Raw genomic sequence first — 14,927 nt, 5'->3', positions numbered from 1 at the left:
TGTGCCTCGGCAGAGATGGACAAAATCTCCCGGACACAGGAGTTCCCAGCCTGCACAGCACGACAGGAAGGAGTTACAGCTGAGGAGTTGTGCTACTTGTGAGGTCAGTGGTAGAATCTGAAATGGGCCAAGCAGTTACCCAGAACATGTGAATGTTAGACCAACTCTTAGGGGAGCATCAACGTGGCAGCATTATTAAGAACAGAAGAGTCCCTCAATCCTATGACCTGAATACAATTATTTTTCATTTATGTGTTGCATTTGAGTCATTTCTGTATGCATACACATTTCCCAAACACAAATATAATTTTGTGTTTTGTCTTTTTAACACATAAATGTCCATGTTTCTCAAGAGACTTCATGCTCCTAATCAAAGAGCCAGAGAATATTCTACTAGGTGCAGAGTGGCTTAACCAACTTCTCTGCTGTAGCTTTAGCTGCCTCTGAATTGTTGCAATTATAAAAAAATACAGAAATTAACCTATCTGGTCTTTTTCCCTCAGATATACTCCCAGAAAGGAGATGAGGGCCTGAGAGGGTACGCGTACTTCCAAGGCTTCTGCTGACCTACGGCAAACTGTGTGAACAGTTTCGTTCCATCTTTAACAGGACAAAGCACATGCAAAAATATTTCTGTGAATTAAATGGGTGAAAGACAGGTTCTTTGTAGATTTAGTTTGCATTTTTGATTACCAACAGGTGAACCTGCCCCCCTCATTTATCAATAAACTTAGCTCTCAGGAGACTGCTTTTTTATGGTGCTCTGCCCATTTACCAACTCCAGTGGTGACTGGAGTCTTACCACTGGAATAGGATTTAAAAAATCACATAACTTAAAAATAGATGTAAGGCTCTGGGTAGCTTTGGAAAGGCAGTGTCTTGGGGGTTGATCTGTTCCAGAACCATCCCTCTCGGTTCTGACAGACGGGCTGTGTGCACGCCCTGCTGCATGGGCCCTGTCCCTCCTACACGGCTTCCTTCCTCCCACGGAGGAGCAGAGGGTGAGTCAGCCACGGGAAGAGACGTGTCTTGGGTCTGGTCTTTGGCCGGCGGGGCGAGCGCTCAGGCCGCAGCTGGCCCGGATGGCCAGGGCGGCGGGACCCCCGGGGGTCCGTGAGCGGGGTCACTTACTTGTCGTTGACGAAGGAATACATCAATAGTCGCTCATCTATGAACTTCTTCCACTCGGGTTTCTCATTGGCCAGGTCCCTGTAGTTGTCATTGGACACGATGATCCCGTCTGACTCAAAAGCCAGCTTCACGATGAACCGGTCATCGTAGCACACCACGCGTCTGCCCTGCACACGCCGTGATGGCGTGAACACCAGGATTTTCTCCTTCTCTAGCTTCCGCAGGATTTCCTGATCTGCAAGGACAAGTGGGGCCGACTGTCAGGAGTGAGTACAACCCTGACACAGAGGGTGACGCGTGTACAACGTGACTTTTATGAGAGGGACCGGACTGATGCCATCATTTCACCGGTGATATGATTTACAGGACATTTTTAACTCCCAGTATTTTTCCTTGAGGACTACGGTAATAAAGCCTTTAAAAACAGCCCCCAAGGTGACTAAACACGGTTTCAAACTTTAACAGAATAAACATCAGCTTGCTCAGTGGTGTTTTCCAGCCGTTCTGACAACACAGCTGTGTGAGGCTCAGGGGTGCACTCCCCTCCCCCCGCCAAACCCCGTTGATTCTGTCCTATTTTCTGACGAGGGGAGGGGACGGGGGAAGAGTTTGAGAAGCGGGAGCAAAAGTCACTGAGGTGGCAGGAGAAGAGTCTGAGGTTGCGGAAGGGTCACGGAGGCAGGGAATTCACAACGGTTAGACGTGACTGGTGCATGTTTTGTGTCCTTTCCCGGGACACATGTGGCGACAAGTGCAGCGTCCTCCCCGAGGCTGGGCTGTGGGAAGAGCTTAGAAGTGACTAGCCACGAAGGCAGCCCCGGCGGAGTGAGGGGAGCTAGAGGGAAGAGCCTGCGGTCTTCTGTGGGCAATGCTCACAACACCCGGGATGAACTCCGACTTGTTTAGTAGCCCCCCCCCCCAAAGGGGCTGGGGTTTCTACTTTGATTAATGATAAAAATGCTCTCTCTACCTTGCCTTCTTCCTGCTTTGGTTCTTCTACCTCCTTCCTGTCTTTCTATTGTACATTCCGGCCAAGGATCATGAGGTCGTGATTTTTTTTTTTAAAGATTTTATTTATTTATTTGACAGACAGATCACAAGTAGGCAGAGAGGCAGGCAGAGAGAGAAGGGGGAAGCAGGCTCCCTGCTGAGCAGAGAGCCCGACTCGGGGCTTGATCCCAGGACCCTGAGATCATGACCTGAGCCAAAGGCAGAGACTTAACCCACTGAGCCACCCAGGCACCTCATGATTTTTTTCTTTTCTTTTTTTTTTTTTTAAAGGCTACTTCTCCATGTTTGTTAACTGGAATTGCTAACTTTTAAAAAACCTCTGTCTTCAGGGACTGGATGTGGCGGGCCTGTGCTACAGTGCGTCACGTATCAATGGCCACCAACATTAAGAATAGCTTCTTCTCAGAAAGGTGTCCATCATGGGACAGGCATGCAGACTAGGTAAGCAAGGGTTGTAATCACCCCGCAGGGTGGCGGGGGTGAGCCAGGCTCCCGGGGAGGGAACAGAAGCAGGATTAGGTGTCGGCTGACTCCCAAGCTGGCATGGAGATTTCATGATTTCCGACATGATTTCATCCAGGCCAGAACTTTGGTTTAGAAAAGCAGCAGAGTAGAACTGGAGGACATGTGGGTGTTAGAAGCAGCAAATCATAGGTAAATCTCAGGTTCTGGCATTTTCTCTATCTGGCAGTCCTACCGTATTGAGCCTCCGATGCAGTCAGGAAGCTGGAAGTCAGGGAGCTGTGACAGGGACAAGCACAGAGCACAGCGTCTCCCAAGCTCTCAACACTGTTCAGCTGCACTTTAACAGATGGAATTGTTGGTCTCTTCGTTACAGAAGACCAGGACACACCCAAAGCTCCGTCTCAGCTACAGGATTTGTCATAAGTAAGTATTTCTGTGTGTTGCCCTGATCAATGAGACGTGGTACCTGCCCTCAAAATGTTTGTTCCCACTAGCGCTCTGCCCAGGAGCAGAGCAGGAGCTAGTCGTGTCTGGAGAATGAACGCGTGGGGCACTTAGAGACGGTGCTTCTGAGGTCTTCCGGGTTAGCCACTGCGTTCAGGAAGCAGCCACGCTACTTTATTTGCGGGCGTGTTTGCTCATACATGATAGGCCACGAAGTGATCATAGAAAAATGGTCAACATCACCTTGCTTAATTTGCTTTTTCTAGGATAGCTAATGAGGTAAAAAGGACACCAGTCAGGGTCAGTAATCCTAACTGACATAGATCCGGGTTCAGTAGGGCTACTGAGTGGAACCGAATCTCCTTCCCAGCACAGCACCTGACCCGGAGCTCCGTGCTTGTAAGATCGGTGTTATCTTGCTGGAAAAAAGTGCTATTCGGAATCTCCATGGGAGAGCCTGAAAATATGGTCAAGTTTCCTTTTTTGTACAGTGAAAAATAATGGACTACTCTATTTACCAGGTTTTAGCTGGTTGAAGGTTTTAGTTGGAAGTATTACCCAGGGGGAGAAAACACCTCCAGACCTTTGAGCAGCCCTTAAATAAGGCAGGGGTTAGGGTGCTGACCCCCTTACTTTTGGACTCCCCCCCCAGAACTTAACCACCTTGTAGAAGCCACATCTTTTATGTTATGTGTATTTTATATCTTTACATCTTAAAGTCAGCTAGAAAGAAAATGTTACAAAGAAAATCGTAAGCAAAAATATGTTTACAGTACTGTACGGTAAAAAGTCCATTTCTCTGTTGTTCAAGGGTCAGGTCGAGTGGTGTGGTCCAGAGCCCTGGTGCGCGGCTATGTTAAAAATTAAACTGAGACACACCTGTCATGCCCGTGATCATTTTAACTTCTTTCCAGTCATTTACATGTTCAAATATTTTCTCCTTTTCGATTTATTTTTCCCCCTGACTTTAAAGTACTCTAAGTTCCTTGAGCAAAATTAGGAAAGTAAGGGGAAATACTCAGAAGGAGGGAAACATAAAACCTCATAAAGAGTGACAGAGTCACTGTCAGTAATTGACAGTCAATTACTGGGACTGCCTTGGCATATTTCCTTCTAGTCATTCTCTATGTATTTCTGTTCTTGCCTCTGCTTAAATATGCATGTGTGTACGTGTGTACATGTACGTGCAACACAATAAAACTTTTATGGAAAAGCGTACTTCCTCAGCTCATGAGAAATTCTGCCTAAATATTCTAAATACTCAAACCATTATAGTGAATGTATGGTTCATTTCCGTTTTTTTTTCTTTCTATTTCAAGTAATCATGCACTGAATGTCTTTGTGGTCGTAAATCTTTGCCTGTAACTCTGCTTATTTTCTGAGGAAGTATGCCTAGAAGGGGAACCAGCAGATCTAAGAATATTAATATTTTAAGACTCAACTGTTTTTTAGATAGGTTGTAAGAATCTATTTCCACAGCAGTGAAGGAGGAGCTCCTGGAGGCTTACCAGTTCTCCAATCTCTGCTGTTTTGGTGGGTGAAAAGTAAGAGTTGTTTAGTTTGTCATTTTGTGAATTGCTTCTCTTATTGGGTACTGCATTCTGTGTTGCCTGTTCCTACCATGTTACCATTTATATACAGGGGAGAGCCCAGAGTCTATGAGCTCTTTAGACATTAAGGATATGGATTCTTTGTTTCTTTTCTCCCTTAGGCAAATGAAAGATCTCATTTTAAAGAAAACTTCCCAAAACACAGAAGCATACATTTTCATGCAATGAGACTTATCTTTTCCTTTGTCATTTCTACCATTAGTAAAGTTTTCCCCAGCCATGCAACGACTGTTTCTGACAATTCTTCAACCATGTGGGATGCGTTGTTACATGGAGGAAGATGAGGATTTAAATGTGTTTTTTCAGAGTGTTACCCAGGGTCTTGGTGCTCCTGGTTGAATTCTGGCACCTTCCTCCCTTGACAGTTAACACAGACTAGAGTCTGATTGCACAGTTCTGACTCGAGCACGCCCTTATGCCAGCTCAAGTAATGACTTAATGATTAATCTTCCCTTCAGGTACGTGGCCTGTGCTCTCTGTTTTTGATTTGAAAAGTATAGTTTTCCTCATGCAGGTTCCTCCATTTCTGTTAATGTTGGAGGTGGACAGAGGGGGAGGGAATGGTTAACTTCATCAAAATGTTCAGCAAGAATCACGAGCAGTTTCTGCCTAAAATGCATACATTAAAAAATGACAAAATAACGCAAAACAGAGACACTTTATTGAGATGGAGTCCCTTCCTTCTACTTGACCCCAGAGAGCGGACCCCCAGGGGCCTGCCAGTGTGTTTTGAACTATGTTAGTGATTTTATACTGCAGATGAGAAGCAGAGGTGGCTCAGAATTTTAACCAAGGTCTCCTGACTCCTAGGCATGTCCCAAAGTCACAACTTTACAAAATCTGAAGTAAAAAGCTTCTAAATCACAACAGGAAAACCAAAAACCCCAAACCACTGGTTTACGGAGCAAGGATCTTACTGCTTTCTTATCATCAGCAGCGAGTCTGTAAAGACCAGCAACACCGAGGTCTCGCCGCGGGGAACGGGGCGGTCACACAGACCAAGTAAACAGAGGGACATCTTCGGCAGCGCAACACCTGACCGTGTCCGATGGCCCGCCTGGGGAAGGTCTGAGGCCGCGACCAGACCGCTCACAGGCTTACCTGTGATGACAGCATCGGGTCGGGACTGCTCTTTTCTCCAAGCCGGAACAAAAACTGTAACATCTTTGTGGCCTCTTTCCAAAAACCAGTCCACTGCCAACTTGATTCCCCGGCAGGAAAATACTTCTTTGTTTCCATGGCTGAAAGGTGATTTTAGAACACGTAAGACACCACACAATCTAAATTCAACTCAATTCTAATCTGTAAGCAGAAATGGCCACTTAATTGTAAAAGCAATGGACTTCAAATTTAAGATGGACTCGTACAGCTCAGAGAAACACAGAGATCCTGGAAAGGTGAGGCTCTGTGAGGAAAACTGGGATCATCATTGTGGGGAGAATAGAGTGAGTTTTTCAATACCAAGTTGTAAAGGCTAACTGGTATGAAGCTACAAGCTCTGTTTAATCAGGATGGGGAGAAAAGGAAGGGGTCTCCACCACAGCTAGAACTTCTATCAGATGTGAAAAGAAGTCACCTAGGAAGAACCCCTGTGAATGGAAATTTATGTTCACAAGGCTTACATTGTTTGTAAGAAACACTTCCCATGTCCTTTAATGAAAAGACACCTGGTTTTAACAGTATCATGTTGGACCGAGGATTAATGATGACAAAAGGGCACTCAAAATTGGATTACGCAGTCTTAGTGCCCATGAGGAAACGGTCAGATGAAAGTGCCGTCACTCAATTATCTAGCACCAGGCTCTGCCTGTGCACTTGAACCTAAGAAGTACTAAATTAACACCGATTCTAACGGTTTTAAAAGAAATAGTCTCCTCCTCTGAATGTAACAACTGTTTTTATATTTTTTTCAGCTGGAGTTCCATAATGGACGGATGCTGGGCCGAGGAGGGCTGAGTAAGGTAAGTAAATGCTCTGTTAATTTTTAGCACAAATCAAATATTAGGTATATTAACACATTCTACTAAACCCCTGGGAAGGACTATAACCATCTAAATAATCATTTTAAGGACAAAACAGAGACAGACCAACTTGCTTTGTACATCCTGAGGTCTCCAAATGCCAACCACTAGATGGTTTGTGTTCCACAGGATGGTCCAGGGCAGGGGGACAGGTGGACTCAGATGCTGGGGAAGTTTGAGAGGGAAGAAGCAGGGCAGGGCAAGTCTGAGGTCCTAGCTCCTCGGTCAAGTCGGTCTACTGAATGCCCTGCCAATGCCCAGCAGACGACACACAGTGATGCAGAGTTTCATAGCAAATACTGAAACCGGCCTTCTGAAAAACTCCACAAAACACTGGTATCAGTTCTTGAGAGAATCAATTTATTATTCCTAACTACAAACATTCCCTGAAACAGATCATATTTTTATTTCGTATTAATGCTCTGAAATCTAAGTGTATTGTGCCTTGCTCGTTGTTAATGACATGTGGTTTCCTGAGGCTTGAGCATTTAACTGCTTCTGGGTCTAAAGAGAACACTGCGTCCGCACTTTCTCCCGGTGACTTCACTTGGGAAGGGAAATGGTCACATCTGACTCACCACAAGATAAGATCTTCTCTTTCTGCAAAGAATGTTCACAAAATGTGTGGCAACAGCAAATCGTTTATAATCATCGGACAGAGATTCTCTGGAGGCTGAAACAGGTATTAGCCCATGTGATGCTGACGGTGCGGGCTGTTCCTGCCCCCTCCATGCCCCCCAACCCTCCCCCATCCAACAGTAGCTCACAGGGAGAAAGCCCACAAGAGATGAGGGGTGACACGGTGTGGGTGATGTACAAACAAAGAGCCCCGGTTTCTGGGCGGTTGGGCCCATGCCTACCTCTGACCTTGTTCTTTGAGAAAAAAATACCTCCTTCGATTTAAGAAACTATAGTCAAGTTTTCTATCATTTATAGCTACACTAAAGTAAACTTGGAAAGCTCTATGGATATATTTTTAAATGGAAAAACATTAGATGGACAAAAAAAGCTATCAAGTCATAGTAAAAAGAGAATTCACAAGGATGCTTTAATAATTGAGAACTGAGTCTCCAAATGAGTAATGCAAAAGATGACTCAATGAATAGAAAGAAATCATTAATTGAATGATGAAGCAGAAAATGTAGTAAGAAGACAGATTAATTACAAGATTGACCTAATGGACATAGACAAAGCGCTGCACAAGACGAGAAATCATTTCAAATACATGTGGAAGACTTAGGAAATTGGCTATGTACTAGGCCCTAGAACAGATTTCCATAGACAGCAAAAAACTGTATCATATGGACAGTATTCTTGGACAATGTTATTACCCTGAAGTTACAAGGTTCTAGTTCAAACATTTGTATTGCTCTACACTAGCAAACCAACTAAAAATTTGAAAAAATCCATTTGTAGGGGTACTTGGGTGGCTCAGTCAGTTAAGCTGCACTCTTGATTTCAGTCCAGGTGATGATAGTAGAGCCCTAGGATCAAGCCCCATGTGGGCTTTGTGCTCAACAGGGAGACTGCATCAGGATTCTCTTTCTCCCTCTGTCTCCCCTCCTCGCGCGTACTCCCTCTCTCTAATATCTTAAAAAAAAAAAAAAAATCCCATTTGTTAAAGTAACAAAAACTAAAATCTAAAGAGGAAAAAATAGACAAGACCTTTATGTAGCAAACCAAAATAGAAAGCCTGTATTGAAGGGCATAAGTGAGGACTCGAATGAAAGGAACAATAACATACTATTTTCATGGATGGTGAGACTCTATTTATGAAGCCAGAAAATCTTAGATTAATCTGTTAAGTCCACTGCAATTCCAATAAGAGTCCTTAAAAGGGACTTTTAGGGAACCTGAGAGGCTCATCATAAAATTAGAATGGGAAAACAATAGACAAAGAATGGCTGAACCAAAGAGGAGGAACTGTCTCATTAGCTGTCAAAACGCAGTATAAAAATACAGAAATCCAATCAAGGTTATATTGATACAGGCAAAAATTAAAAAAAAAAAATGTAACAGAAGAGTGAGCTGAAGGTAATACACGTGTATAAGTGACATTAGAAATTAATGAAGTGGGACCATTTACCATGGTCCTAGGGCAACTGATTATTTACATGGAAAACAACTGTATTTTTATCTCCTATCACACACAAAAATGAATTAGAACAAAGATTTAAACATGAAAAATACTGTAAAGCTTTAAAAAGAAATTACAGGGCACACATATTAGGATGGGGAAACACCTTTTTAAAAAAACATTTCATTTTAGAGCATGTGCACATGTGCAAGTGGTTGGGGGAGGCAGGTGTAGAGGGAGAGGAAGAGAGGCTCTTCAGCCAACTGTGCTGAGCACAGAGTCCCAAATGGGGCTCGAGCCCATAACCTGAGAGCAGGATGAGTTGGAACCCAGAGTCAGAGGTTTAACTGACTGAGCCACCCAGGCGCCCTGCTGGGGAAATACTACAGAAGACATACAGCCATGTGCTATCCAGGAAAAGAAGGACAGATTTGAGTACATAAAGCTTTACGCAAAAGAATAAACAAAAGTGCCATAGATTGGGACAAGGTATTTGCAATGTGTAGGACCAAAGACGAGGCTGGTGCTCAGACTATATAAAGTATTCCTACACACGGAGATGGGTAACCATTTTTTTTTTTAAGCCAAAAGATATGAACAGTGAATTCACAGAAGAAGAAACCCAAATGACCAACGAACATATGAAAAGATGCTCAATAGTGAAGACATGCAAATTAAAACCAAAAATGAGACACCACTTCACACCCATCAGATTGGAAAAAATAAAGTCTGCAAACACCAGATGTTGCCAAGGATGTGTGAAAGGAGGAACTCAGACACTACAGGTGGGAGTGTAAATTGGTATAACCACCCGGGAGAACAGTGTGGCGGGGCTCTGTCAAGTTGATGGCGTGCTTCCTCTAAAACAGAGTAACCCATAGCCAGGTATAGTAACACCCCACATGAGTCTGAAATCAGATTTAACGCAATTAGCAACTGGCTCTCATGCTTGACCCACACTAGAAGCGCACATGGGGCGAGGAGAGGCAGGCAAGTGTGGAAGTGCACAGCGGGTCTCTTGAGTCTGTGACACTTTTCCAGCCCATCTTCTCCTGATCAGACCAAGGAAAAGAGTGCTAACCACGAAATCCTTGGAATGGTTGCTGTTGCCTTGCTACCAAGGCCCCGAATCATCCCCCAAAATACTAAAAGCTCAAACAGGTAACTGATAGGTGGTTCCAAACTGGAGATGGGACTTGTACAGACTAGGAGAGCTTAGGAGACTGAACTTATCTCCCCTTCCTGAGGCGTGTTCAAGGACATGCGTCACCACGTGTGCTGGACAGGATGCTTGTAGGAGGTTCTGACAAAGAATTATACCAACAGGACGTCAGAGCAAGCACGCTGTAGCTCCTGGTGCAAATGAACTGTCTGTTGAGTATTTACTAAAATAAGTAGGATGATGTTTAAGAACTGAAGTTTTAATTCCATATAAATAGAGAAGAAAATTCATTATAGTTCTGTAGTCACTTGTGGGCTCTGTCTGCATGCATTTTCTCAGTAGTAAAAATAGCTAATTCTATATTTATGAGCTGGCATGTTCCTTTGGGCCGTGGTTTCTTTTTTATTTCAACAATTTGACAATAAAGATGGTATACCTCATGTGAGTCCTTCTGATGCTGAATTGGCTGGAAGATTTGTGCCCACCTTTGATTAGGTAAGAGACCCTGAATGTTCGATGAAACCTGTCCTGTTGACTCAGGGGGACTGGGTTCCGGGGGACAATTCTAAACTCTCATGGCAAATTCTGAGTTCTTGTATAATACAAACTCAAAGTTTGCATGTGATTCTCCACTGGCTGAAATGGTAGAAGAATACAAGAAGTCTACCAGCAGATACCTTTCTTTAAAAGGCTTATTTTACTGTCATGTTTGGAATATAAGCATGCTTATAAAAATCCTGCTTTGAGATAACCAGAGAAAGGCTCATCTGAAGTAGGGATTTTTAGGAAAACCCTACTTAGGGGAGCCTGGGTGGCTCAGTCATTAAGGGTCTACCTTCAACTCAGATCATGATCCCAGGGTCCTGGGATGGAGCCCTACATCAGTCTCCCTCCCCTGCGTATGCTGTCAAATGAATAAAATCTAACCCCCCCCCAAAACAAAAACAAAAACAAAAACAAAACCTACTTAAAAGGATTACTGGTATCTTTGAATATCAGGAAGAAAAGAATGAACTGCGACAGCCATAAAGCATGCATTAAGAAACACTAAGCTCCTTCCTCCTGGTTCTCAAGCCTTCTTGCTGTTGTTTCTTCCTCCCCTAACTCCCCTTCACCTTCTTTGTCCAGGACGGAGAAGAAAGAGACGGGGACTTTTTGGAATGGCCACTTCCCAATGGCTTTGGGGTCTGAGAATAACTTCCCTGCGGAAGAGAGAGACTTGCCAGCCTCCACTTAACTGTTGTGATGTGAGCTCCGCCTCCAAGATCCCCTACATTCAACAGGCAGAACACAGCCAGGGAAGCAGAAATGATGAAGAAGAAGGAAAAAGGAGTCTTGAGAATTTGGATAAGAGACGTCCTAGATGAAAGCATGTGCCTAGCAAACCGCTGCCCTGATGACTCGGCAGAAAGGGAAACTAGAGGACTCAGCCCGGTAAGCAGTATACGGAACCAGACAAACCGACTTTTCGGCAGAGGGTGAGCAAAGTCCGACTGCCTTTAGGGCTGCAAGGACCCCCTTGTCTCTGAGACGTCAGCCAGGACTGCTGGGTGCATCAGCTCTGGGAAAGAGTTCATGCGCCCTTTTCCGAGCTGATATGCGCTGTCCTAAGAGTTACTTTCCAGTACTCTGGAGAGATCTGCAAAGACGCACCAAGGTCCTCAGCAGCCTGTTTTCAGTCCTACAGCCCTGCGCCTGAGGACGGATACTGGCTGCCTGCCTGGAGCGGAGACCTGGCACAGCAGAGGCAGGATGGGGGCCGAGGCTGAGCCCTCACGGTGGACAGCCACGGCCTCATGCGGCCGCTCCTCCGTGAGGCACCGCTGGTGGCAGTCCTTGAACTCCTGCAAAAGGGGACGTGGGCAAAGCCGCAGGGCTGCTGCCGGAGGGGTCCGTCAGTGTTCATAGAAGCACTTTCTACACCAATGCGGGGGGCAGATGAGCAGAGACCCTGCCTCCCTTTGCTGCTGTGGCAGCCTCGCTGTTCGGTTCAGGCACGAGGAAGAGACGGGCTACTTGCTGGTAAGCTACACAGGTCCTCAGAGACTGGCTTTGGGCAAGACGTTTTCCCAACATTTTGGGAAAAAGTTCACCCAAGACTGCAGTGTTACCAAACCTTACGAAGCTGACTTTTCCCTCTCACCTTAGTCCTTTCCTGTCGTTTCCTGTGGCTCCTAGAGCAATGTGTTGTGCAATTTCTGTTGTTTTCTCGTGTTTCACCCAGGTCCAGACACACACTCCAGTTGTGGTTATGTCCAGACAGCCTTTCCCCTGGGAGGCTCCCGAGCGGATCAGAGATCCCCTCTTGTCTCCCAGTGAGGGTTAATCTGCTGTGAAAGGCTACCCTATTCTCTGCTCCAGGTAGTGTTTCTGAAACTTCTGGGAGACAGGGCATCTGAGCTAGTTAATGTGTGCTGGGGAACCGCCGGGCTCTGGGCCAAAGTTGGAAGAAGAGAGACTTCAGACCATCAGTGACGACTAATAAACCACAAGGGAAACTAATTGCGGATTTATTAGTCATCGCAACTTTCCCGGCAGAGTCTGTAATTCGTTACACAGCTGCTTCCAGACAGTGGGATGGAATTAATTTGCAGACCGAGCTGCAGAAAGGGCTACTAAGTTGGCTGGGGTCACGGAAGCCCTGATACTGTTCTATGGAGGGAGCAACTCCCTGTGAACTAGAAACTGGAAACCAAGGGGAACCCAAACAAACACAGAGCATCTTGACAAACATATTCCTGGTTAAGCCTTTCGCTATTCCAACTTTTCTGTACATGCACCGTCGCCACGTCTAACAGAACTATCTTTAATGTATTCATATATACTTCCGTACTAAATTTGAAAAGTACATGAATCCTCCTTTTTTGTCAATTCCATTAGCACTCAAAATTACATGATTTACAAGACCATATACACCTCCCAGTGGAGAACTACGGAGAACCAGCTGTGATGGTTAATGGGTATAAAGGCATATTCTGCAGAGAAAAATTCAGGTAAGCACATATTTTCATGTAGTTGGCTTCAAAACAGGACTTAGAAGAGGGGGACAATGGGCCAACCATTGCATCAGCCATATCTAGGAAAGAGAATTTCCTAGATAACACTTCCTTTAAGCTAGCTAGCCAGCTAGCTAGACAGAGCTATCTCTCTCTCAATCTCTCTCTCTCTCTCTATATATATATATAATTAACTGGGTTAACCAAAGGATGGGAAGGGTTACTTTAAAATGATAACTTGTCCAGTGGTAGACATGAGGAGTACCCCAAAACAGGGAGAAATATAAAAATGGAACAAGGCTTCTAGTACAAGGGACTGCCTATTTTCAATTCTTTTAAGGGCACTGAAAAAGGAAAACAAAGGACTCTCATTTAAATTACCTTTGGTTTGAGTGTTTGGTTTGGATTAACACACTAGCTACCAGCTTGTAAAGAACGTGGTGGGGGTGCGGGGGGGGGGGACAGGGAGGAAGCTGGCACGGTAAGAGGAGGCGGGTAGACAGAGAGGAGCTCTCCCCTCCCCGCCACCGCCACCGGCCACCATGGGGCAGCATCCCGCAAGTGGGAGGGGCATCTCCAGCTGAGTGTGTGCCTGAGAAGGGAGGGACCACGCAGGGCGCCCGTGACCCTGGGGCCCTGACTTCTCAGTGCAGGGGGCCCTGACCCTGGGGGCCTGACTTTCCCTGCCCTGAGAAGTCAGGGCCCCGTAATGTCTGGCTTTGAAAACTGGTGGGGCTTTACCCTGGGAGAGCTGAGGGATGTAATAAATCCCGTCTCTTCTCTTAAAAGGTCACCACATCTCTTAGCCTGAGACCCAGCAGCGTAGCAGCAGTTTGGAAAAAGTATCCGGGGCACAGGTGAGGATTTACTCATCTTGGACGTGTGCGGAGCAGACAGGAGGTGAAGGTGCTGCTTCTTGCCCTCCTTCATTCTAGTCGGCTCAGTGCCTGCTGGAACCAATTCTGACATTCCCCTGAGGACTGGTCCCAGCCAGCAGACAGCCCTGGTCAGGCCTCTCACCCTCTTGTGGTAACTTTTCCCCCCGAGGATGGGGCAGTTAGTGTCCCGAGGTAGTGCACCTACAGCAGCTGTAGCCAGACCAGTTAGAGGCAAGTCCTACCAGTCACGGGCCACAGCAGTAGCACAGGTGGACTCTGCAGGCAGCCGGGCTGAGGGCCAGGTCTGCCCACCAGAGCACGCGTGTGAGTTGCGGACAGCCACGACAGGAGGGTGCCCGGTGCTACTAGGCACCACAGAGCACCTTCCACGTCTACCTGCGAGACCAGGAGATGTAGCTGAACTCAGATGCAGTAATGCATAGTCTGGCAAAATGAAGCCAGAGAGAAATATCCAAAAGAAAGAAAATGACAAAAGCTCAGATAAGGAGCTGAACAAAAAATGGAGATAACCAGTTGACCTGATAAAGGGCTCAAAGTAAGGATCACACAGACGCTCACTGAGTGAGTCTCCAGAGTATGTGAACTACGGTGACATCTTCAGTGAATGAAAAAGGAATACAATGACTTAATGAAAAACACACCAGAGGGAATCGACAGTGGATTAGAAAATGCGAACCATCAGTGCGCTGGGAGACGGGTAATAAAAAGCACCAAGCTAAATAGCAAAAAAATAAAAAAAAGATTAAGCATCTCTGGGACATCAAGTGGCCTAATGTTTGCATTACAAGGGTCCCAGCAGATGAGATGGGGTAGAAAACAAGAAAGAAGAGCTGAAAACTTCCCCAACCTGGGAAAGGAAAAAGACCTCCAGGTCCAGGAAGCAATGAGAGCCCCAAACCAGGTGAACCCAAGGGGGTCCACCCCAGACACTAATTAAAATGGCAAAAATTAAAGAGCATATTCAGAGCAGCAAGAGAGAGGAAAACCGTTACATTCAAGGAAGAGCCCCTAAGTCTGTGGGTCCTTTTCTCAGCAGGAGGTTTGCAGCTGCGAGAGAGTGGCAGGGACTAGGCAAAGTGGAGAAAGGGGGACAACCTCCAACCAAGAGTGC

The 14,927-nt window shown here is 45.7% G+C and overlaps 1 protein-coding gene across 4 annotated transcripts in view; it reads right to left on the bottom strand.

Moving 5' to 3' along the window:
- The window catches only part of ZC3H12C (zinc finger CCCH-type containing 12C), an 80,042-nt gene that overhangs the window by 8,586 nt on the left and 56,529 nt on the right, over positions 1-14,927 (bottom strand). For all 4 annotated transcript variants that reach the window (XM_013062417.2, XM_045077541.1, XM_045077542.1 and 1 more), the window contains exons 3-4: positions 5,763-5,902; positions 1,132-1,366 (exon numbers count right to left, since the gene is read on the bottom strand). In XM_013062417.2, the coding sequence (XP_012917871.1) occupies positions 1,132-1,366; positions 5,763-5,902 (375 nt within the window). The remainder of the gene's footprint in view (positions 1-1,131; positions 1,367-5,762; positions 5,903-14,927) is intronic.

Source organism: Mustela putorius, unplaced genomic scaffold (genome assembly GCF_011764305.1).
Source record: "Mustela putorius furo isolate JIRA1106 unplaced genomic scaffold, ASM1176430v1.1 tig00000198_pilon_pilon_pilon, whole genome shotgun sequence".
In the NCBI taxonomy this organism is placed as follows: Eukaryota; Metazoa; Chordata; class Mammalia; order Carnivora; family Mustelidae; genus Mustela; species Mustela putorius.
The sequence above is the reverse complement of the archived record's forward strand: the minus strand, read 5'-3'. Positions and strand labels throughout refer to the sequence as shown.